This window comes from Cheilinus undulatus, linkage group 18 (genome assembly GCF_018320785.1).
Source record: "Cheilinus undulatus linkage group 18, ASM1832078v1, whole genome shotgun sequence".
NCBI classification, from domain to species: domain Eukaryota; kingdom Metazoa; phylum Chordata; class Actinopteri; order Labriformes; family Labridae; genus Cheilinus; species Cheilinus undulatus.
Window position 1 is genome coordinate 27,987,870 of NC_054882.1, and position 24,946 is coordinate 28,012,815.

The 24,946-nt window shown below is 39.4% G+C and overlaps 3 protein-coding genes across 4 annotated transcripts; 2 read left to right on the plus strand and 1 right to left on the minus strand.

Moving 5' to 3' along the window:
* Positions 1-116: 116 nt before the first annotated feature.
* On the plus strand, positions 117-5,001 carry LOC121525836 (5'-3' exonuclease PLD4). Of its 2 annotated transcripts, none has more exons than XM_041811994.1 (11): positions 117-250; positions 363-443; positions 534-685; positions 2,435-2,618; positions 2,708-2,828; positions 2,925-3,052; positions 3,129-3,329; positions 3,489-3,628; positions 3,721-3,886; positions 3,978-4,074; positions 4,169-5,001. In XM_041811994.1, exons 2-11 carry the CDS (start codon positions 393-395, stop codon positions 4,384-4,386), a joined length of 1,458 nt encoding a protein of 485 aa, XP_041667928.1. In that variant the 5' UTR covers positions 117-250; positions 363-392; the 3' UTR covers positions 4,387-5,001. The 2 variants fall into 2 exon arrangements, with proteins under 2 accessions (XP_041667928.1, XP_041667929.1); XM_041811995.1 differs by having other exon boundaries at positions 153-244.
* A 1,379-nt stretch (positions 5,002-6,380) lies between these two features.
* On the plus strand, positions 6,381-10,916 carry srp14 (signal recognition particle 14). The gene is made up of 5 exons (XM_041812092.1): positions 6,381-6,505; positions 7,859-7,931; positions 9,590-9,702; positions 9,786-9,818; positions 9,957-10,916. Exons 1-5 carry the CDS (start codon positions 6,482-6,484, stop codon positions 10,044-10,046), a joined length of 333 nt encoding a protein of 110 aa, XP_041668026.1. The 5' UTR covers positions 6,381-6,481; the 3' UTR covers positions 10,047-10,916.
* Positions 10,917-11,072: 156 nt separating this feature from the next.
* Positions 11,073-24,512, minus strand: xgb (x globin). The gene is made up of 5 exons (XM_041812091.1): positions 24,346-24,512; positions 18,514-18,621; positions 15,356-15,476; positions 14,992-15,072; positions 11,073-11,241 (listed from the first exon to the last, which is right to left on the minus strand). The coding sequence occupies exons 1-5, from the start codon at positions 24,510-24,512 to the stop codon at positions 11,122-11,124; spliced, it is 597 nt and encodes a 198-aa protein (XP_041668025.1). The 3' UTR covers positions 11,073-11,121.
* Positions 24,513-24,946: the final 434 nt, after the last annotated feature.

Consider the following 24,946-nt stretch of genomic DNA (forward strand, 5'->3'; position numbering starts at 1 on the left):
AAGAGGTTTCCTTTGATTTTTTTTTTCCATTTTGACTCACTGCACATTTTTTTTCTTTTTTTTTTTTCTTTTTTTTTTATAACTTCTGGGCACAAGTTAGAAAAGCGGAAATGAAAGTGAAACCAGGAACTGTACTGGCATAAACACACTGAGAGAGATATCACTTCAGCTCAGCTACAGATGAAAGCTGCGGAGGAAGAAGCAAGTTAGTTGTTAGCTCTTTGTTGTGAAAAGGTGTCATCTGGTGTGTGTAAGTCTCGTTCTGATTTAATATCTAAAGAACAACATTGCTAAAAATGTTTTTTGTAATACGTGTGATCAAAGAGCTTTGACTGTCAGACAACAATTTCCTCCTTTTAAAGTTAAACAGGCGAGGAGAGCTGAAAGGAAAAATGAACTCTGCGTATACGAGACTTGATGACGATTCTGAATCAGAAAAAGGGGTAAGTTCACACCAATTATTTCTATAACCTCTGTTTCTCTGATTTTTCTCCTGATTTGTCTGTTTTTCCTGTAAAATTATGCACTGTCAGAGGCCGACCAGCTGTGTGACATTAGTTGTGGTTTTGGCCTGTCTGACTGTTCTGGGGATCGTGCTTGCCATTGTTGTGCTGGAAAGACCATCACCCTCTAAAGACGAGACATTTCCTGAGGAGGACGAATGGAACACTACTGATCAGTGCAGGTAAAAGTGCACAAAAAAAAAAGAGATCAGATGAACTAACTAACCTGCTGCTGCTTTTTTAAGCTTTACTGTTATGGCCCAATGCTTTTGAAGTTACAAAACAAGCATTACTCAAAACATGATAAACATGTTTTAAAAGTGAATACAAAATGATGCGACTGTGAATTAACGCTTCTCCCTTTTTCCCTTCCTGTTTTATTGGTGGAAGTTCTAGGTGTAGCATACATTTTGTTTCAATTAAACAGCCCTTGGCGAAACATAAAAAAGTCAAAAGAGACAAGGGAAAAGTTTTATGGTGCTGTAAAAGACATGGTCAACCCTAATTTAAAGCAATGATGAGCTTTTATTTTACACCTTAATGGCCTCTATCACTTATTAAAGTAAAAAAGCTAATGGTTGCCTTTGTCAAAAGGTAAAATTCCTCTTCTTAAAAGAGTAAAAGTTTTATTTTGTAATATTAACAGTTGGGCGGGGCCACTGGTCTAGGAGAGCAGTGTCAGTGTGTTAAAGTCCCTGTAAAATAATGATAAATCTGTACTTTAGGTTTGTTGTATGACAGGCCATTGTGTTATGAACCACAAGGACAAATTGGAGTCATGAAAAACATCATTAAGTTTATAAAATTAAGCTTCAAAGTCATGAGAAATGAGGCAGTAGTATCTGCTCTAGGATGGCGTGTTGGTTGAATGAGCTGAAGCCACACTCACCACTAGAAATACGACCTCTCTGAACTGATCAGAGCGCAGCTGCCTGGATCTGTACTAGAGCAAAGAGACAGAAGTTGGGGATTAAATGTGTTTTCTTGTGCAAATCTCTGTTTTGATACTTTTAATGACCTGTAGGCCATCGTGCCTGATAGATTTGGGAAATTTACCTCCCAGTGAACAAAACGCAGTATTTAGCTGGCTGCTAACTTTCAATGAAGGCAGTGACATCAGCTAACAACGTTTGCAAAAACACCAGAAATTTAGCTTGGGTTCCTGCTATTTCACTGGATCTTTTCTGAGATGTTTATAAACCTTGATTGGAGCCCACCTATTACCACCTGTATTAGGATAATTGGTTGATCTCTATATAAGGCCTCGCAGCTGACAGTGCATATCAGAACAAAAGCAATGAGGTCTAAGGAACTGCCTGCAGAGCTCAGAGACATTATTGTTGCAAGGCACAGATCTTGTAAAGGCTACAAAAATAGATTCTATTTGGCACAACCAGGACTCTTCCAAGAGCTGGTTGTGCTGAGCAATCAGGGGAGTAGGGCATTAGTAAGAGAGGTGACCAAGAACCCAATGGTCTCTCTGACTGCTCCAGAGATCCTGCATTGAGATGGGACCATGTTCCAGAAGGACAACCATCACTGCAGCCAAACAGAGCATGCATTGTAATGACACAGGAGGAAAATGAGAGATAAAGGGGGTCACAAAGACAACATTACAAAAACAAGTAATGACCAGGTACAATTACTAGCAAAACAAAGCAAAAATTATTTACAGTAATTTGACAAGGTGAATACAGTTATCAAGAGTCAGAACAACATGTTGACGTTGGCAGGGAGTTCCAGAAGTTTGGTGCAGTGAGCACCAAAACATTGACGTCACGTCGTCTATCATAGCATGTCTTGTCTTTTGTTTTTTTGTATGCGAAAGGAGGTCAACTCACTCCCTGTGAAGCAAATCCACTTTAATGCTATCTCTGAGAGCCATTTTGTCCAGAGAACTCCCTCAGCAGATCTTTTCGTGTATCTCTTAGCATGGTCCTGGTGGAGAGCATCCCTCAACATGTGAAATATAAAGCCAATGCAACATTTGGTCTCCCTTTGGAAAAAGCCTGGAAAGATCTGATCTCAATGGCAACGCACCAAGTGGATGTTGTCTCTTTCTACTGGACTCTAACAGGGGATGACATCGGTGTAAACTCGTCCTCTGACTTACCTGTGAGTGATTTAAATGCACACAACATAACACGTAAAAGAACTGCTAAATGTCATGGAAATGTCTGTAATACAGTGTCTTTCCTGGACAGGGGAGGCAGATCCTTAAAGCTCTTGAAGAGCTGCCCTCCAGAAACATTTCTGTGCGATTACTCTCCAGTGTTCCAAGTGTTCAAACAAACTCCTCGGATTTTAAAATACTAAAAGAAAAAGGTTTTTATTCACCCTGTTTTTGTTTTCTACACTTACTGTATGTTCTGTTTTGTGATCCACTTTTTAACTCCACTCTTCTCTTTGGTTGCATTAAAGGAGTTCAGGTGAGGAGGGTGAACTTTGGACGCCTGACTAGAGGCGTCCTGCACAGCAAGTTTTGGATTGTTGACAGAAAACATGTGTTTATTGGGAGTGCAAACATGGACTGGAGGGCTCTCACACAGGTAACATCAAAACTAAAAGCTCAGAAGCTTATTTTGAATGTTAAAATTTGACTGGTTAAGTGATTTTTATCTGTAGGTGAAGGAGCTAGGAGTAGTCGTCCATAACTGCTCCAGTTTAGCAAAGGACCTGCATAAGATTTTCCAGTCTTACTGGGTGATGGGAGAGCCCAACAGCACCCTGCCTCAGCCCTGGCCTGCAGCGTATGACACTGTCATCAACAAAGAGCACCCCCTGATGGTGAAAACAGGCAATGTCTCCAGCTTCATTTACCTTGCAGTAAGTTCTTTGGGTTTCAGTTCTTCTTTCCAATTTACTGGTAATCTCTTGCCTCTATTTACAAAGAAATGACTGTACTGTATGTGCATTACAAATTCAGCTAGGTAAATCTCAAACTGTCTGCACTTCGACACAATCCATATTTGTGCTTCCCGACAGGCCTCTCCACCACCATTCTGTCCTCCATCAAGGACTCAGGACCTGGAGGCTATCCTCTCCATCATCTCAGATGCCCAGCGCTTTGTTGATGTAGCTGTCATGGAGTATTTCCCCACAATACGCTTTGAAAAGCCTCACAGGTGAACATGAACTACAAAAGAAGCCTTCCTCTTCGCTGAAGTATCATCTTATAAAAAAAAAATCCTCACTTTGGATTCTTTAATTCAAACAGATACTGGTCCTTCCTTGATGATGCCATCAGGACGACTGCATTTGAGAAAGGGGTTAAAATCCGGATGTTGCTCAGCTGTGGGCGGGACTCTGATCCAACCATGCTGCCCTTTCTTCAGTCTCTAGCCTCAGTGGACAGCCCACATCATGGCATCAACATCCAAATAGTGAGAAAATAAATGGGATTAATGTCTCTTTTGTGCACTGATTTAGCTTTTTTTTTGTTGTTGTTGTTTACCAATCCTTTTCTTTTGACAGAAAATTTACATCGTACCAGTGGGAAACCAGTCAGATATCCCGTACTCCAGAGTGAACCACAATAAATACATGGTGACTGATAAAGTTGCCTACATTGGTGAGCAATGTGTATTTACTTATGTGCTGTCGAGGCACTATGTTGCATGTTAAGTGGCTAATAATCCACTGCATACTGTTGCATTCTTCCTCAGGTACGTCCAACTGGTCAGGTGACTACTTTGTGACCACAGCTGGAGTAGGTCTGGTGATTTCCCAGCATGCTCCCCACCCTGTATGGAAGACCGAGGCCCTGCAGAGCCAGCTCAAAGCAGTCTTTGACAGAGACTGGAACTCTGAGTTCGCCGTGCACCTCGATGACCTGAAACACCACCCAGACTGTGCACTATCAAGAGAACAGAAACTCCTTTAGAGAAGTTACACATTACTTTGTGTCACTGTAAATGCCCAACCACAGATAGTGTATGTTTCTGCAGGGATTTATCAGAGCCTCAAGAAGCTGTAAGGATGTTTGTCATGCAAGATTGAAAACTAGTTTCTCTTGAGCCAGATGGTCCAAAATATGTTCAGTTTTAGAGTAGACACAATAACCTGCTTTTATTTTGACTGCTTCTTGTAAATAACTGAGAAAGACTGACGCCTTCCAAACCAAACTGAGATTTTTTTTGTTTTTTAGACTATTTTATGTTTTTGACACTTCTTTGCACTGTTGAAGACAAACAGAAATGTAGCTTAGTTTAGGGAGTTTATAGTGTTGAAAGAAAAAACATTCGAGGAGATGTCTTCTCAAGTTATCACAAACTAACTGAGATGGATGTGCAGTTTATGACTTCTTAAATTTATCTTTATATACAATGTAAAATATTTCATGTGGTGTGTATAATTTAATCACAAGACTAACATGCTCTCCTACTTGAGGTGGAAAAAAGGGAGTAGTAAAAACTTTTGAATTATAAGCTTGTAAACATATGACCAGATGTTTGTACTTTTGTTGAAATAAATTCAAACACTTGAAGACTTACCCTCATGTGTAGTCTCAGGGTCTTCACTAACCAGGTTCCTGGATGCCCCATTAACTGTTGTGACTTGCAGATTGCTTAACAACTGAAGGGACAATGGTATACAGACTCAGTGGTTTGTCCACACAGGGTTTGGGAAGTTATGCATAACAAGTACACCATAAGGACAAAAGTGTTTGGCCACACCTGTTAATTATTGAATTCAGGTGTATGAATCAAGCACCTAGCCATGCCGTCTCCATTTGCAAACATTTGTGATACAAAATGGGTCGTTCTGAAGAGCTCAGTGACTTCATGCACAGTACTGTGATGGATTCCACTTTTGCATTAAGGCAGTTTATGAAATTTCATCCATGCTGGATATTCCACAGCCAACTGTAAGTGATATTAGTAAGAGGAAGTGTTCAGGAACCACAGCATCTCAGCCACAAAGCTGAAGACCACATAAATCACAGAGCGGGGTCATGACTACCAAGTTACATGGTTTGTAAAAGTCCCCAGCACTGCTAATTTCATAGCTGAAGAATTCTAAACCTCCACTGGCATTAACATGAGCACAAACACTGTGTGATGTGAGCTTCATGGAATGAAGTTATGATGGCTGAGAAGCTTTATGCAAGGCTCACATCACCAAGTCCAATGCTAATCGGCAGATGGAGTGGTGTAAGGCACACAACACTGGGCTGTGGAGCAGTGGAAATGAAAAATCAGGCTCCTCTGTTTGGCAGTCAGTTGGACAAGTCTGGGTTTGATGAATGCCAGGAGAACATTACCTGCCTGACTGCATTGTAGCAACTGTAATGATTGGTGGAGGAGGGGTAATGGTATGGGGCTGTTTTTTAGGGTTTCGGCTAGGCCCCTTGTCTCTGGTGAAGGCCAATCTTAATGTTAAGCATAGCAAGAAATTTTGAGCAAAGCTATGCTTCCAACTTTGTGGCAACAGTTTGGGCAACATGATTGTGCCCCAGTGCACAAAGCAAGGACTATGAAGCCATGGTTTGATGAGTTTGGTGCGGAAGACCTTGACTGGTACGCACAGAGCCCTGACCCCAACCCGATGGAGCACCTTTGGGATGAACTGGAACAGAGATTATGAGCCAGGCCCTCTCATTCAATATCAGCGCCTGACCTCAGATTGCTGTACAGAATGGACGGGCACAAATTCCCACAGAAACACTCCAAATTAATGTAGAGAGCCTTCCAAGCAGAGTGAAAGCTTGTATCGCTGCATATTAATCCATATCAAAGAACATGTTTTTAAATACAACGTCAATACAGTCCCTACTGATGTAGCGGTCAGGCGGCCAAATACTTTTGTCCACATAGTGTTCATTTCCTCCTCCCTGTCTGTTGGCGGCGCTGTGATAAAACTACTTCCTCTTACAGTGACGGCGCAGGGCGGTGCTCCGGCTTGTGTAGTACGTGTGCTTCACAGCAGTTAGCTTGTGTTCAGTAAGCTAACGCTACAGCTGAATTTAAATCAGAATCATGGTGCTACTTGAAAATGATTCGGTAAGAACAAAACTCTTGACGTACATACCATAATATCTTTACGTAATTATTTTTTGAAAAGGAAACTGCCACTGTCAGCTAAATGTTGGTGTCTAGAAGCTAGCTATTAGCCTAAACGTAAGGTAAGCTAGCCTGTCGTCAAACTGACTCATTAGTTAACGTGCTAACGCTTGGTTAAATACTTATTATCGAGTTGGAATACAGATAACTGTGAACTATAAGCCTACAAGAGCTAGAAACTGGCTTTTTTATGTATTAAACAAAATATTGTCCATGTAAACACTTGAGCTTTTGTCAATTGATACTTAGGTTAAATGTTTCAAGAAGTTGAGCTGTAAGTTGGCAAGTTATAACGTCTTATTTGACAACAAAAGTCATCAAAGCTGGCTTAGCTTAAAACAAACAACTCTGTAGCTTTTAAATCAAGTTTATAGACACCAGTAATTCAGACTATTCATTGTTACATTCCTGAGGCAGCATACTCCTTAGCCGTGGTAGGTGATCTGGTGTAGTTTGCTGCAACAAATGCGATTTGATATTTTACTTGTATGTTAACATCTGTTCCTCTTTCTGTTTATACTTATTAGTCATATAAGCTAGAGATCTTTCTGTGTAAAGCAGCATATTTTGAAAAGTAACATATACCTCCAGAGATCCCTGTAAACCAGTGGTTCTCAACTGGTAGGTCTTGACCTAAAGAGTGGGCACCAGCCCTGTTCCTGGAGGTGGGGGTGATAACCAGTAAATTTCATTCATTTTCTCAAGATTGTACCTTATTTATCTTGCCAAAATTCCTATGTTATATGGGGAAAATTGAGTTAACATTTTTAAAAAAAGTATGCATGCACTTCTGTTACGATGTGCCAAGGAAGACCTGTTTTGTCCTGTCTCTTTGTTCAGTTGAACAAATGCACCATGTAAGATCCAAGCTGTCACATTTTCCATTTAATAAGTTTGATTGGTTAAAAATTTGGGGCAGGATTTCTCATAAGGACGTGGTAATCGGTTCTGATGCCCAACCATTTGAGAACCTCTGTTGTAAACTGTATTAAATGCTGTAGCATTCATGAAATCTGTGGCTTTCTACAGTGGTTAGACTGCATCAGCTTGTCCCTGATAAACTGGTAAATAATTGTACAACCCAGAGGTGGAAAAAGTAGACAGCTATTGTACTCAAGTAAAAGTACAGTTACTCTTGCTAAAACTAGAAGTAAAATTATTGATTTCATAATGTTCCTTCCACCTCTGGTATAGCAATTATGTATCAGTAAAAACATTTTTGATATGTCATTACTGTTCAACTACCAGACTGAAACCAAGAAGTATAAAACTTGTTTGTGTTCTGTTGTTTAGTTCCTCACAGAGCTCACGCGGCTCTTTCAGAAGTGCAGAGCATCTGGCAGTGTCGTCATCACACTAAAGAAATGTAAGTAGATCTCTTCTTGGTTTTAGTTTCAGCTGGAGAGGAAAATCTTGAGTACACTGAGAAAACTAAACCTGAGCAAAAGTAAACGCAACTTGTAATATCAACAATAGAAATACAAGTTCACCTCATTTTGAAGTCAATTAAATATTTTTTAAAAACACAAGACATTTTAATCTTTTGTGATCAAAGATATTTTATGTAATGAAAGCCAATCTTCCTAAGCTCATCCATGTATCAAAAGCTGATCTTGTTATTTATGCTCTGTTCTTTTCTGTATTTCAAAACCCAAATTGCTACATTACCCAAGAACTATCAACGTCCCCTGTGGTGCATTGTGGGCATTTCTAAATTAGTGATAAAGACCTTTTCTAACAGTCAGGAATAGCTGAACTTTTGACTGAGGACATGGAAGTGATGGAGGACAAGATTGGTGGGTTTATGCATTTAGATTTAAGTGTGAGTTAAGATGTTAACTGTTGCTATGATTTTCTTTGTTCATGTTTCTGATGAATTGTTGCTTTTCATTTTCAACACTTTTGCGCTGTGAGTGAAAATGTGAGCCTTTCCTGACAATGAGTTTGACTTGCCGTCTCGTTCTTACATATGAACACAGAAGCTCCTGTGATAACCTCAGTTATGACACGAAATAAAGGAAGTATTGAAAAGTGCATTTAGAAGCATCATTTACAAGTAAAGATGCTTCTTTTCAGTTCCTCCAGTGTGAAGGATACAGTAGATTTTATAAGCTGGGTTTACTTTAAATTGCATTAATGTAAACAAGTACTAGTTTTTTCAGTCTAGTGGTACTTGGATTTTTTTTTGTTCATGAACAGAAAAATATGAGTAGTTCATCCAAAGTTAATCTGCTTTGACCTACATAAAAGGAAATAATGCCAGAGTTTTTAAGTAAATCTGACTGAATGTTTTCATCCAGGGCTCCTGTAGATCCTTGAAAAGTCTTATTGAGTCTTAATTCCAAATTTAAGGCCAAATAATGTCTTAAAAAGTCAGATTTTTACCAGTGAGAGGTCTTACACTTTAAAGGGCACTAACTAAGACATGGCCTTTGTCCTTTGTTTTCTAGCTAAGCTTGTAAGATTTTAATCATTTTCTGCCACCAATTGTTGAATATATATTCTCTAAATTGGTGTTGGATGTTCTAAATTTTCTGGGGAGGAACCCCCAGACCCTACTCTGATCTTATCTGACTCACTGTGATTTAATAAACTCTACTGTTGGGGAAACACTGGTCCAGTTCTCTAACATCTGGGCTAACCATTTTCCCACTAAAAATCAGTGCAGTCCATCCTTATTTCAACATGTGTTCCCTAACAAAAAGGATTAGTTTGCTCTTAATGGTAAAACTGATTAGACTCAGCTCAGCACACCTGCAAACATGTGTTATAAAAATATCTCCATAAGGCATATTTATTTAATAGAGGCATTTGGACGTTCATGACCAAAACGTCTCTCTCCCCCTACACCATTTGACATTTCTGTCATTAAATCAGAAAATTCAGCCCTGGTTTGATGTACTGAGAAATCTCTTGCCTTTCAATTTTTTAGAGTTTACTGTTCAAAAAGTGCTATTAATAATTCTCAGGTCTACAAAGATCTTAACATGCTTTCTTTAAATGGAAAATTTTTCTGCTTCACAGATGACGGGAGGACCAAGCCAACGCCTCGAAAGGGCCACTCAGACTCATTTGAACCAGCAGACAACAAATGTCTCATTAGAGCTTCTGATGGCAAGAAGAAAATTAGCACAGTGGTGAGCTTACAGTGTCCTGTTTGATTTGCTCTTGCATTATGTGTTATTGTAAATGCTTGACTGTCACCTCTTAACCATTTCAGGTCAGCACAAAAGAAGTAATCAAGTTTCAAATGGTAGGTTAAACTTTTTCTGTCATCCATGATTAAGTGTTCTTGATTTAATTAAAAAACTTCAAAGATATTATCTCATTTTCCCTGTACTCTTCACTAAAACTGAGCTGTTGAACCTGATAAAATCTGTCTTTTTCCCAGGCGTACTCCAACCTCCTCAGAGCTCACATGGATGGACTTAAGAAGAAAGATAAGAAAAGCAAAAGCAAGAAAACCAAAGCCACTCAATGAGCAACAGACTCTGTAACACAAGCCTGGGTACATAACACTGGCCTGTACTATCTGAGGTAAAGGGAAAGGCCTCTACTTGGTCTGTGGTCCCACCCGGCTTACTTCCTGTTCACCTGAGGCCTCAAACACTGTTCATCCACCAGGTGACTGCTTTGATATCACGCCATTGTTTGCATGGTTAAGTCTCATCCTCAGCTGCTCGGGGGCAGCGGTGATTTGGAACAGAAAAACTTGAGGATATCTCATTCAGGAAGAAGTCAGCTTTATTGAAACTCCACCATATCTGCTTCAGAATCAGGCCATCAACAGCTGTGTCACATCTGGAGTCAAATCCATGGAGCCCAATCGTTCGCTGCCTTTCTTGCTATTTAATTGTTAGGGTCCCTATTTATGTTATATTGACAGCTGATCTGTTGGCTGTGCTGCCATATTTTCATTTGTCGGGGTCTTGAGTATAATGTTTAGTTTGTCCAGTCATTGGATTTTTTAAAAATTGAAATCAAAGTCTGCTCAGATGTTTTTTTCCCAGTTTACTGTACTTGATATTGGGAATGAAAATGAGCTTTTCCTTTTTATTATAGAAAAACAAACAATCATACTTTACTTCCTCATTTTGTGCCACCCAGTTGTCAGGTTGGCTATTTAGAAATTGTAAAGATATTCTGAATTAGTTATATGAAAAAAAAAAGGTTCAAAGCTGTAAATTTACTGTAAAGCATGTTTGAGTAGTGAATGCAAACACTAAGAATCTGCTGTAACTCTAATAAGGTCATTTCTTTTCATCACAATGCAGATTTAAGTGCAGCTAGAACATTTTGGCAACCCTTTGTACCATCTTGTTAATCTCCTGAGGCCTGCAGAGGGATTTAAGTTCAGAAATAAAGTGCTTTGTTTGTAAAAGTCGCAGTATGTATTTTTTGTCCATGGTGATAAAGTAGCAAACAATGACTGTGGTGAACATGAGCAATGTAGAAAAGAAGACATTAAATACTCTATAAATACACTATATACATAAACACTTGTGTGCAGAACTGAGAGGAAACGGTCTTGAGTTGTGTCTGAGAGAAGAAGCGTCTCAAAGCGCTGTGTTGCTCTTCTCTGGTCTCTCCTTCGGGGAGAGGGTGAGGAGGTGCTGCCGTCTGCTCTCCTCCTGGTATCCCTGTCTCATGAGGCTCGTCACGTACTGGAACATGGCCTGGACAGATGAGAAGTATTTATTTCTATATAACCAAATTGTAATAAAGGTTATCTTAAGAAACTTTATAAAACAGGGTCTAGACTAGTGGTTCTCAAGTGGTGAGTTTGGACCCAAAAGTCAGTTGCAAAAATTTGGAAATGTGTGCCAGGAGAAAAAATGGGGCAAAAATTCTGACATAGAGAAACCCATAGTGGGACTGAAAACAGCACATCCATGACCCCCCAACCTCACCCCGTGATGACAAGGAAATTACATCTTTTTCCCCTTAAGATTTCATCTTATTTACCTCCTTTTCCCTGGTAACAAAACTGGTTTCTGCAAGACATTTCATCAACAAATTGCCAATTCCATGGTGTCTTGTGAGAATGGAGAAAAACAGATGCCTGCATGCATGCATGTGGTTCTATAATGATGTGATTTATAAATAAGTTTATTTACTTCTGTCCTTTTGTTTTATTATGTTTTGTTTGATTTAGGGTCCAAACTGCAACTTCTTTATTTTATTCATCTGTGAACAAAGAGAGGATGAAACACGTTAAAAAATACTCCACCACAGAAGGACATGCATGAATAAATTTTGTTTTACTCTGATTCCTAGAAACTTCATGGAAATTGGATAATTTCTCAAGGAATTTCCTGATTATTAACAAAGAACATATTTGTTATTTGGAAAAAGGAGATAAATTAGTTAAAATCTTGAGACAAAGACTAACATTTACTGGTCATTACAGTAAATCCGATGTGTTAATGTACTACATGTTCACTTAGGACTTCATAAATTTGAATTTTTGCAACATTTTTTTCCTGGCATACATTCGAGACCAAATGGAAGCCACTTCCCAACCCACTTTTAGGTCCAACCCACCATTTGAGAACCACAGACAATCACTCTGTTATATTAGTGACCGAGATCGAACAATAATACATCATGACAAAGTACTTCAGCAAGTAAAAGTCAAGGCAAAGAAAGAAAATCCTTTTTAACAGGCAGAATCCTTGATAAGATCATCCTGACTACAGCCCTATTCGCACAGAATTAGTATTACCTGGCGACCTCTGGTAATTTGTAAAAATCATGCAGGATGACTGGGTTTTTCATCCTGTGTGAATCGACCATGTCTGTAGTTTGCTGTGAAAAACTTCCAGGGCAAATTAACAGCCGTATTTCAGCCCACTCAGAGGTCCAGGGGTAATACTAATCCTGTGTGAATGAGCATCTCTGTAATCTTGGGTGGTAGCTGTTTCTTTAGTCTACGTGGCTTTTTCTGCTAAAAAAACATTAGAGGCTGTGTAGGAGATTGATCAAAAAGTTTTGACAAATACAGGTAATACATATTGCTTTTCTATCAGTTAACTTTATCCTATGTTCAAAAATGACTTTATTCTACTTACTTTATATTTACAACTTGTACTGTCCAAACACTGCTCTCTTAAAAAGCACAACACTTTTGCTCTGCCTCCTACAGCTTCTCTTTCATGGTGCCCGATCTTATGTTTGTATTATTTAGCTGTACATTTCATGCATAAGGCGTGTTTGGTAATGTTCAGTAATTTTGTTAACAACAGCTGATCTGCTGATCAGACTTTAGAAATAAACATTCCCTGTGTTTCATTGCTGCAGCCATGCTGAACCTTCATGTTTTCTTTCAGACATGTCAGTAAGTCTGGGAACATTACAGTCTTTGTTTGGTACCTGAGCAAATGCACCGTAGCAAACACTGACGTCAGCAATTAAAACTAATCCTGTGCGAATAGTGCTTGAGTCTACATATGTAAGAGAGATTTTCACTGATTGATCAGATATTTGCATTAATGAGCTGTTGAACAGGTGAACCTAATGGAGTGATCAGTGAGTGTATAATTGTGTGACCATCTTCAAAAAATATATAATTTTGTCCCCTAATTTTAAACATACAACTAGGGCCTTAAAATGCATTTTTAGTATTTAAGTCAGTGTAACCAGTTTACCTCTGTTTTCTTGTCCACAAGTATGCTCAAAAGTTAGATCAATGATTTTGGAAAAAGAGCTATGGAACAGTGAGTCCGTGATGTTGAAGAATAGTGTGGCTCAGATTAAGACATTAAGCTGATAAGGGAGAAGAATGTTGAAAATATGTTCTGGATAATTAATTGGATCTTGGCCAAAGATGTTCCACCTTTAGCTCCAACCTAGTTTAGGTTAAATGAAAAAAAGAAAAAACGACCTACAGCTGCCCTGAGGATAACTGGGATTTTACTACCAAGTCCTGAAACTGCATTAATGATGATAATGCAGGTATGGATGATGCATTATGATTAAACTAGCTGGTATTCAGATTAGAATTAACTTTGCTTCAAAGTACTTATTATGACAATGTTTCTTCTCTTTTTGAATATAAAACTTCAATAGAAACTGTTAAGTTCTAACTATAGAGATTACAGTATTTAACCACTAGAGGGCAGCAAATGGTAATATGGACATAGACAAAATGTTCAGAATTGTACTCGTAATAACAAATGCTGGACTTTTACTTCAAGGTAATTTTATAATTATTGAAATAAGCATAAAGCTTGAATTCTGCTGCTGCAAAGAGATTATATCGTAAGAAAGTAAACTTAATTTATAGTTATGTTTTTAAATGTCTAAAACCTTCAGATCTGGTGACAGCAGTTTCATTTATTGCAAAATAAAAGTTTACATTTTCACTTAAATTTGCTTTATAAAACGTGTGAGCATTATTCTGGCACTGGGTGTCCGATCTACAAACTGCGGACAAAACGAAGCCTGTGGTTAATCTTTAATTGGCCTGCAGCAATTTCTAAAAATACAACGACTTAACCTCCTGAGACCATGCATGTACAAATGATGACATTACATTTTTCCTATAACATAGTAGTAATTTCTGGTATTAGAATTATTCAAATAATTGTTGGAAATGTCCATTTAAGTTAAACAAATAAGCTTGAAATGTTGGGAGAATTAGCCATGAAATGTTCAGGAGTTTAATGGAAATTTAAGGTAATTTCAAGTATTTTCATGGAATTTTGGGGGGATATGTTTGTTTATTTTTCAAGTTTCATTGGAAGTTTTGGGGGCAAATTTGCTCTGACTTTTTTGCACTTTCATGGGAATTTGTTAGGATCTCTGGAGGATTTTTTTTCGTAATGAAAAATGATATTTGTAACATAGTTTATTTTGTCCTGTTATATATTTATTGGGTTGTGAGATGACATTTAGTGGTGCTTTAGCATTCCTGAAAAGGGTCTGAAATCCCTTATGAGCAGGGCTGACCAGGGCCCATCTTAAATCTGACTGGCTACCTCAAAACCCTTGATAATGATTGGTTGTTAACCTTCGCCACCAATAATGTAGCTGTAATGTAGGCTGATTTTTCCATGAGAGTGTTCTATCAGTAAGGATATCATATTGTGGATTGATGAGTGCAGTATATAAAGTGACGCGGTCATCCTTATACTTCTCTGCATGAGGCCCTCAGTGAAAAAAGACCAGACCCCCTGCTCTAGCATCTACCACAGGGGCTTTTACAGTGACATAACATGATGTGACAGAGCCCTCTTCCATCTTCTCAGTATGTTCATGTATGGTTCAATGACATGTACATTTCACATCAGTCAGCCTCGTGTCACACTGGTTTCCATTCTTGACGTAAAAAAAGATGCGCACCGATCTGATGCTGACATGATTCTGGACACACACTGCTGCTGACTGGTTGCACACATTGAGAGTCAAACAGCGGCGCCCCTCACCTTCCACGCCTCCTCCAGCTCGGCCGTCCACCTCTCCTTCAGGATGGGCTGCACGGCACAGATGAATTCTGCTCCGACGTACTGGAAAATAATTGTGCGTGATGCTTAATGACGTGCTAGTGCGTTGGTAGCCCAGTTGTATTTGTCACTCCTTTGTTACTATTGTTATCCTCAGAAATAGGTGTTTCCATTTTAAGAGTGTACTTATTCATTCAGCCTAATATGGTTTTGACTGCCTCAGTTAAATGGTGAGTCTGATAAAGAGCTGCAGTATCATGAATCTGAAAACATGCACTCCTCTGTTAAAAAGCAGCATCACAGAAACACACTGTGTTCAGCACTGATGGGATCATTGGGGTCTTACACTGTAGTACTTTGGTGGAGCGTTGTAATGATAATGGCTTTTTCCCAGCTCCAGAGCCAGAGCTTCCAGTCTGTCCAGCTGCTCCAGTCTGGCAACGCTTTTCTCGATAAAAGACATCACCCTGAAAGAGAAGAGGAGAGAAAAAAACTTAATCTTTATGTTTTAATAAGTATGACACTACTTGATGCTGTAAGATGAGACAACATTTCAGAGTTCCTTCTGTTTTGCAGGTGAGTCGCGATCACTGCACAGCGTGTGAGTGACACATTTGAAGATAACTACTGAGCCAAAGGTTAACGTTGCTGAATGCCCCTCCTCTTTCCTCTCTGTTGTTTTTCATTACGGTCCCTGAGTGCTGGGTTGTGGTGGAGGATTACTGCTGTGATGCCACACTATTTCCTGCCTGCACCTTTCAGCTCCTCAGGCAGTAATTGACTACTTTGCCTCATGTGTGAAGGAGCACAGAGAGGCCCAGTGCACCCTGGGAAACAGCCAAAGTGGCTGTGATAGATGCTACAAGCTGTGTTTGCTGCTCATTATAAGGTGAGGTGTAGAGCTATGACACTTGTGTTATCATTTGTGTCAAGTGTTGTGTGCAGTCCGATTGTCATGATTTCATCATGTTAACCTTCAGTAAAACTCAAACAGTACCCATACTTGTTTGTGCAGTGTCTAATTTTTTGGCCCTCTGATGCTAATAGTCAGTTTTGTCTCCTTTTTGCTGGATAACAGCCTGCAGTTGTTTGTTGTAGTTTTCAACAAGTCTCTGACACATCTCCTGAGGAATCCCAGCCCATTCTTCTATGGCAAATCTCTCAACTTCCTCCAGATTTGAAAGTCATCTGGCATGGACCTCAGTCTTTAGTTCACCCCACACATTTTCACTGGGGTTCAAGTCAGGGCTTTGTGCCAGTCAACAACGTTCACTTTGGTCTTCTGGAGGTAGTTCTTCACCAGGAACCATGGATGTTTTGGGTCCTTATCCTATTCCCAAATTCCCAAATCTATTGATACCAGTAATGAACTTATTAACTTAGTTGCCAGTACTGATATTATGCCAAAAAACATCATGCATCCTGATGTTTAATATGATGAAAATGATCAGTGTTGCTACAGAAAACAACCATATATTATTACTACAACACATCCCTAATTATTATGCAAATTGGATTTTAGTGTCATAAACATCCAATTTTTTGTATTTCAGTTAAACTCATGGATGATATTGTGTCTCATGGTTCTCTGGATGGCTGAAATCAATCTCTAACACCTGTGATTATTAGTTTGCCAGGTGAGCCCAATTAAAGGAAAACTACTTATGAAACACGTTCCACATTATTAAGCAGGCCATAGGTTTCAGCAATATGGAAGAGAAAAAGGATCTCTCTGCTGCTGAAAAGCGGCAAATAGTGTAATGCCTTGGACAAGGAATGAAAACATTAGATATTTCACAAAAACTTAAGTGTGATCATCATACTGTGAAGAAATTTGTGGCTGATTTAGAGCACAGATAGGTTCGTGCAGGTAAAGGCATAATGAGGAAGGTTTCTGCCAGACATATTCATCTAATTAAGACAGCAGCTGCTAAAATGCCAATACAAAGTAGCAAACAGGTATTTGAAGCTGCTGGTGCCTCTGGAGTCCCACCAACCTCAAGGTGTAGGATCCTCCAGAGACTTGCAGTCGTGTATAAACCTACTATTCAGCCACCCCTGATCAATGCTCACAAGCAGAAATGGTTGCAGTGGGCCCAGAAATACATGAAGACTCATTTTCAAACAGTCTTCTTTACTTGATGAGTGCCATGCAACCCTGAATGGTCCAGATGGATGGAGCAGTGGATGGTCGGTGGATGGCCACCATGTACCAACAAGGCTGCAACATCAACAAGGAGGGGGTGGGGTCATGTTTGGGCTGCAATCATGGGGAGAGAGCTGGTAGGCCCCTTTAGGGTCCCTGAAGGTGTGAAAATGACCTCGCTAAAGTATACAGAGTTTCTGACTGACCTCTTTCTTCCATGGTACAAAAAGAAGAACCATGCCTTCGTAGCAAAATTATCTTCATGCATGACAATGCACCATCTCATGCTGCAAAGAATACCTCTGTGTCATTGGCTGCTATAGGCATAAAAGGAGAGAAACTCATGGTGTGGCCCCCATCCTCCCCTGACCTCAGCCCTACTGAGAACCTTTGGAGCATCCTCAAGCTAAAGATCTATGAGGGTGGGAGGCAGTTCACGTCAAAACTGCAGCTTTGGGAGGCTATTCTGACATCTTGCAAAGAAATTCAAGCAGAAACTCTCCAAAAACTCACAAGTTCAATGGATGCAAGAATTGTGAAGGTGATATCAAAGACGGGGTCCTATTTTAACAAGAAACTTGGCCTGTTAAGATGTTTTTGATTGAATTAGCTTTTGATTTCAGTAGCTTTGACCTCCTAATGCTACAAATTTAACAAATGACCATTTTCTTTTTTTTGCAACTTAAAAATGTTTTGAAACTCTGTTGTGCATAATAATGTGGAACAGTGCATTTTGAGTGTTATTTTTTTTTAGAAAAAAATAGTTATTGGGAATTTTGTTCAATAAAATTTGAATTATGCTCTAACAGTTGATGATTTGAAAATTATATTGAGTGTCATTTGTATCGACTATTTAGGAAAATCTGAGAAAAATATAATTTGCAAAATAATTTGGAACACGGTGTATAACTGAACATTTACTACAGACACTGTAACATCTGTCAAAATGTTTTTTTTTTTTTTTTTTGCAGGGTTAAAAATGGTTACAATTTTTGCTTGAGCTTCAGTGTGCCTTGGACAAAAAGAGGCTGAAAAGTACTGTATCACTGTAATCCAGCAGTCCATCATCAAGATTTGAAAATTATGACAACAGTTTAATAATTTAATGTTGTTTTAGTGAATCATTCCTTTTGATTTCAAATAAACGTTTTTAAAGTTATAGAGTTATAGTCTGTTTCCTCCTTTAAAAAAATCAAGCTGGACTGACATATTGTAACTTGTGCCTTCTTTATGTTATTTACAGAATTCCAACATGGCAACTTCTGTCTAAGGTCATCATGAAAAGCAAACACCTGACTTTAATAACTGGACCGTGAGCAGTGCAGCTCTGATGATGTATTGTGGAGTTTGTGTCTAACCGCAACCCGTGTGCTCTGAGCTCCCGGCTGGTCCGCAGCCTCTCCAGGTCCTCTACGTCTCGGAACAGGAAGAAGACATCCTTGCATTCAGGGTGGGTCTCAAACAACCTGTAACCAAAGCAAGAACAATATAGAGGATCATGACATTTTCCCTCATGTTAGAAACTCTCACACAGCTGTATGTGAGATTTCAGCTCATCAACATTTCTTAGAGGAGTCCCTCATCCTTCAGCCATCCTCTCTACTCAGGACTCTGAATGGGGATCTGATTGTGCTGATCTTACTCTGCATCTTATCATCAGAGCCCTCTTTCTATGGTTTTCACATCCTGCAGATGCAATCAGGATGTAGCGGCTTTGTGAATCTGCTTTCCTGGAAATCTATACCCTAATTTCCACCCAGAGCAGCGATGAGCTGGCCTGTGGTGGATCCACAGCTATTATTTTTCCCTAAACTAGTTTTCTTGTTAAGCAGAATATTGAAGCAGGTTGGCCATTAAAATAAAACAGCCTCTCGTCTCCAGCTCAAGGTAGCTGGGATTAGCCGTGTTATCAGGCTGCACAGTCACCTCCTCTGGATGTGAAGTCTAGTGTGTGCTCAGTGAGATCTAAGGCTATTGTAATTCTGCTTTTAGCACAGCGTCCGCAAGCAAGGAAAAATGTAGAAGGTGAAATAAGGTGATGACTGGAATTTAGAGGTTATGGTGGAGCATGCCTACTAAAACTTAAAATCTAAAGTTGAGTGCAGCTTTCAGTGATAGATGGACTTTGGCTTGTGCTCAGTTGGAAGAGTCTGCTGTCTCTAAACCCAAAGGTTGAGGGTTTGATCCCAGCTCCTACAGTGACATAAATGTGTCCTCGGGCAAGACATTGAATCCCAAAATACTCCCATGCTGCATCAGTGGTGTGTGAATGTGTGTAAATGTAATTCACACTAATGGACTCTTTACATAGCTCAGGTCCATGTACCATTCATCGCTTACCACTCAAAACACTTTTTAAAGTCCATGTAGCATCTGGTCGAAAGAAGTTAGCCAGGACTTACAATTTAGTGATTTTTAATTTTCCTTTCTTGAATAACATAAGCTAGCTAAACCAAAGTAAGAGCTGGACAAAAAATTAACAAAGACAGACCATAAACGCATTAGCTTAGCCTTCCAATTAGTAATACACATATTACCTTAACACAGGGGTGTCACACTTACGGCTCGCGGGCCACTTACGGCCCACCAGCAGGTGTGAGACGTGTAGGGAAAAAGACAGATATTTTTGAAAAAATATTATATTAAAATATTAATTTTCAATATTTACTAACTTAGGTGTTAGAAATACAAATTTTCACTTATCTTTCGTGATCTATCTATAATACAGAAAATACAGATCCTAATACAATGCAATAAATCAGTTAAATAAAGCACACTGGACCATCTGTAGAGCAGGGAGGAACATCCTAAAAAGATGCACGGCAGAGCGCACAGCAGCTGTTTCTTCACCTCAGCTCTGCAAACATGCTGTCCTAAAGGAGGCTGATACAGACTGTATGAATTTTAAGACTAAGGTAGAGGGATTTATTTTGTCTGTTTCCTTAGTAATTTATTTATTTTTTAATATGAAGACTGTAACCATTGTGCACAGCCACAGTTCGATCTCTCATAGACTCCGATCATGTCTTCACCTCAGTTTTCCTGTTTCCTTCCTTCCTTCCTTCGGGCCTTAATGAATGTCAGAGGTTTGTGCCTTGTAAAACCAAACATCTATCCCTGTGGGGGATTGAAGCTGCACTCAGGACAGCAAATACTTTCCCTGCCTAACTGTCCGTCAGCGACAAACGCAGACATCGTATCTCACCTCTGGAGAGTGACTCAGTTCAATCTCCAGCCTGATTTAGTCCCTCATGATAATAAATGTGCGATGCCAGACTAATATCAACTAAATTGTTGTAAAAGTGACTGATTCTACCACTGATCCACAGCTGCCTCTGACTCTGGTTTAATAGCTATTTTGTGTAAAACTAGAAAAGTAAATCACAATTTCCAATATTAGAAATGCACTTATAAAATAAACATACTTGATGCTTTTAATTTTTCCTTTAGAGTCTTTACTTTTACACCTAATCCCAGAGTAGGGTCCTCATGAATAAATGCATGCCATTAGCTGTCTATAACGTATGTCCTCCCTGATAGATGGATGAGAGATAGATGGATGAATGGAAGTGTTTGTGGAGTGATGCTCGCTCTAATGGCTGCTGTGGAGACAAAAGTGGCTGTGCCCCCTTTGAGAAGGAAAGAGTTCTATTAGAGGAAATACACTGACGTAGACTGAGTACTCTTGTTACAGAAAAATGTACCTGAGTGTCAATAAGCTACATAATGTTATACACGTGCTAGTGTGTAAAGTGTCATGACAAAATTATTATTCTATTCTCATGTCTGCATTTCTTTATCTGTGCAAAGCTGTTGGGACGTCGTGTAAAATGTGACCAATTTGCAAATCCTATTCAACCTATATTCAGTCAAACACAGAGCAAAAATAAATGTTTAATGTTCACAATCATTGTTTATCAGACAAACAAATATTTTGAAATCGATCCCTGTAATGTGTTTCAAAAAGTTGGAACAGGATCACTTTTCCACTGTGTTACATCACCTTCTCTTATCTTTGAAGGACCGCAAGTGGAGTTCTTACCCATTCCGGCATGAGCATCTTGAGCAGCTCATCGGTGTAGGATTTCTGTTGTATTGCATTAAAATACATTTTTAATGTGAGCTGGATTGCATGCAGGCCAGTCTAGTACCCACACTCTTTTATTGTGAAGCCATGCTGTTGTAACTCATGCAGACTGTGTCTTTGCTGTGATTTGAAATCATCAGGGGTATCCCTGAAAAAGACATGCTCTGAATGGAGGCATATGCCTCACCAAAACCTGAATGTACCTGTCAGTATTAATGGTGCATTAACAGATGAGAAAGTAGCACTAATACACTCCCACAGATGCTGGCTTTTAGACTTTGCCTTCTTGACAATCTGGATGATCTTTTCATCTTTAGCCAGGAGGACTCAACAGCCGCTATACCCCAAAACAACTTGAAATATGGATACCTCAGACCACAACAGACTTTTCCACATTAGTTTAGTCCGTCTTAAATGAGCTTGGGCCCAGAGAAGTCTGCAAAGCTTCTGGATGTTGTTGATACATGACTTTTACTTTGCATGGTAGAGTCTCACCTTACATTTGTAGATGCAGTGATGTACTGTGTTAACTGGCAATATTTTTCTGAAGTGCCCATGTTGTAATATTCATCACAGAATGATATTGTTTTTAATGCACTGTCACCTGAGGGATTTCAGCCTCACCCCTTCCAAACATAGATTTCACCAGATTGTCTGAATCTTTGGATGATACAACAGATCAGGGATGGTAAGTAACTAATTGCACTTACTCAGATTACTCTCAGTGAGAAGATTTTTGGGTACTTGTACTTTCAGAGTACACTTTGAAATCAGTACTTTTACTTCTACTTAAGGAAGTTTTAACCAGAGTAACTACTTTTACTTGAGTGCTATAGTCTTGTACTTTTTCCACCTCTGTTGACTAAAAGTTCATAAACAACAAAAAGTAGCGTATTGATATCTCAGGGTTTACATATCAGAGATGATTTTTAACCCATTAAGTGTAATTTTAACTATTTCAACTCCATTTTGAGTGAAATGATCTTCATTGTTGCAGTTATTCAACAGTGTTGATGCACCACTCTGTAAAGAGTTAACTGATCTAAGCTACCCCCACTGCTACTTCAAATCTGAGTTTCCCATCATGCCCTTGGGCAGAGTGTTAAGATAGAATGTTAATATGTGTTTGGATGTTGCCTGTTGTACATTGGTTCCTGCTGGGGGGGTTGTTCATGCTGTGGTGGATTGTTGTTGTTTTTCAAGTTATCCACTGAGTTAGAGAACTTCAAACTTCACTAACTCAGTGACTAACTCAGTACTTTTACTTCTACTTCAGTCAATTTTAACCAGAGTAAATGTACTTTTACTTGAGTAAAATATTCAGTACTTTTTCCACCTCTGCTACAGACAGTAGACGGTGAAATCTCAAATTCCTTGAAGTTGCATGTTGTTCATAAACTGTTAAACTATTAAACCAGGCAGTCTTAGCACCATTGTTGATTGTGTATGACTGAGTCTTTCAGGAGTGCTCTTTTAATACCCAATCATGGCACTATCACCTGTAGCCAACTGACCTTCTTACCGGTCGAATATTACCGGTGTTTTCTGGCCATTCCACAACTTTCCAAGCCCTTTATTACCCTTACCCAAATTTTTTGGAGCATCAACTTCAGAATATGTGTATATAAAAAAAATGAGTTTGGACATTGAATGTTGCGTTAAATGTCTTTTGTTTTTAATCAGGTATATTTTGAAAGGATTCGTATATCACTGCATGGTGTTCATTCACATTTTGCACAACATCCCAACTTTTTGTGAACTTGTTTGCACTTTTTTTTTTTTTTTTCAAAGTGTTGAAAGACTTGCTGTTGTTTCACAGCTTTAACGGGGAAAAAAATGGAAGCTTTTTTACTTCCAACATCACAGCTTTTGTCACAGCTGCAGCCCGTAAACAAACCATAGAGCCTTTTCTATTGTGTGCACCTGTTGAGAACATGCAACACATACATGCAGCACTGTATAGCTCGTTTGGAATTTTAATTGCCCCATTCAGAGGACGTCTTCATGATTATTCGTGGCACTCTTTAACCCGGCACTTCATCATCTTAGTTCTTCATGTTTGACAAAGCAGAAGCCTCTTTTTTAAAGATACGGTCTGTAAACTTTTAAGTAAGCAAACAATGAAAATAAAGTGATTCCCATTATATTGTTTAACTGTAATACAAGTATTCAGTTGTGAGGTGCAAGCCCTGAAAGCCTGGGTGCCCCGTGGGTGCCCCCTACCCACAAAAGGCCTGTGTATTTCCAGGCTAACATGTTAAGGTCAATCTCTTCATCTGCTGGGGTCGCCTGGAGGACACATGGCATTAATTGGGCTCGTAGCCATGAGCCCGCTGGCCTCTTTACTGTACTGTACATCCAACAACCTCTCTCTCTCTCTCTCTCGCTCTCTCTTCATTATCAAGGGTCTCTGCATTTGTTAGATTCCTCTGCCAAAGGCTAAACATGTTTCCTCCGTACACTGGTCATCATACTAATTGATAAAATGTATTTACCCTGATGGCTGATGCCCTTTAATTGTATACTACTATGATAGACCTGGAGCTGTATATTACGTAATGAGATTAAGATGTGATATGAAGTGATAAGAGGAAGAGGAGGGGGTAGGAGGGGACTCGGCCCAAAGCTCTCAATGGAAAGATGTGGATCTGAGGGCAGGGCAGAGGGATGCAAGAGGAGCTCTGAAAGCCTCCGCAGACCTTTTTGCATGTGCCAGCAGATCAGAGAACAATACAGCAGGTGCTTAGAGCTGCTGGTAAGGTTAAACTGGAGATCTTAAAGGGCAGACACTTTTAATATAGTCTTAAAGAGTATGATTAGGAAAAATGTGGCTCTATTGTGTGTCCAGGATTGCTTTTGGCTGAAAAATATGCAATAGTAAAGCTGCGAAAGACTAGTCTTACAATCAATTTGACATTTCTAAAGTGACTGAGTCCATATAAAAGTCGTCCAGTGTCATCTAATATGGCTTAATGGTTATGTTTTGTCACAATGATATCCTAACCTCTGTAATAAACAAGTTAAGAATGTTTTTTTTTCATTCAAAGATATTTTCTCACTCACCCAACACTTAAAAAGTGAAGAAAGAGTTAAAACATCTTACCTGACGAACATAATGATTCCCACTTTAGCTATATCGTCCTTGATAACTTTCCATGACTCCTTGATCATGATAATCTGATCCCCGCTGGGACTGACAGCAGCAGCAACATCTGTATTTCTCTCTCCAAACTCCGCTTTGGCAGCCAGACCTGATATCGCGCAGCCCATTCTTCATGAAAACCGACACAAAAATGAGTATGCCCTTTTTCTCTTGCACAATCCAGGAGGACAAACAACGAGGGTTAAATGCGAAAATCTGGTGCTGCTAGCATCAGTCAAAGAGCGCGACTCCAAATGCGCTTTGAACCCAATCCAGTCCTCGGTGTCTCTGTTTGGTGTTAAGTAGCAGAGCGTGCAGTCATGGTGCAGGTTCTGGTCTTTGGTTTAAAATAAAGACCCTCCTACATGAGAGCACTGTGCAGCGGACGCTGAGTATCTGTAAGCTTTTATGTTGAAGGAGAGCGCGTGAATTTCCGGTGACTTGACACATGTTTTGACGGCAACAGCGCGCGAGCTCTGTTAAAAGGCGCCTTGTAAGCTCGGATGCAATTTAATCTATGGGGTCATTTCAGTAAAAAAAAAAATACCCCACGAAAAACAAA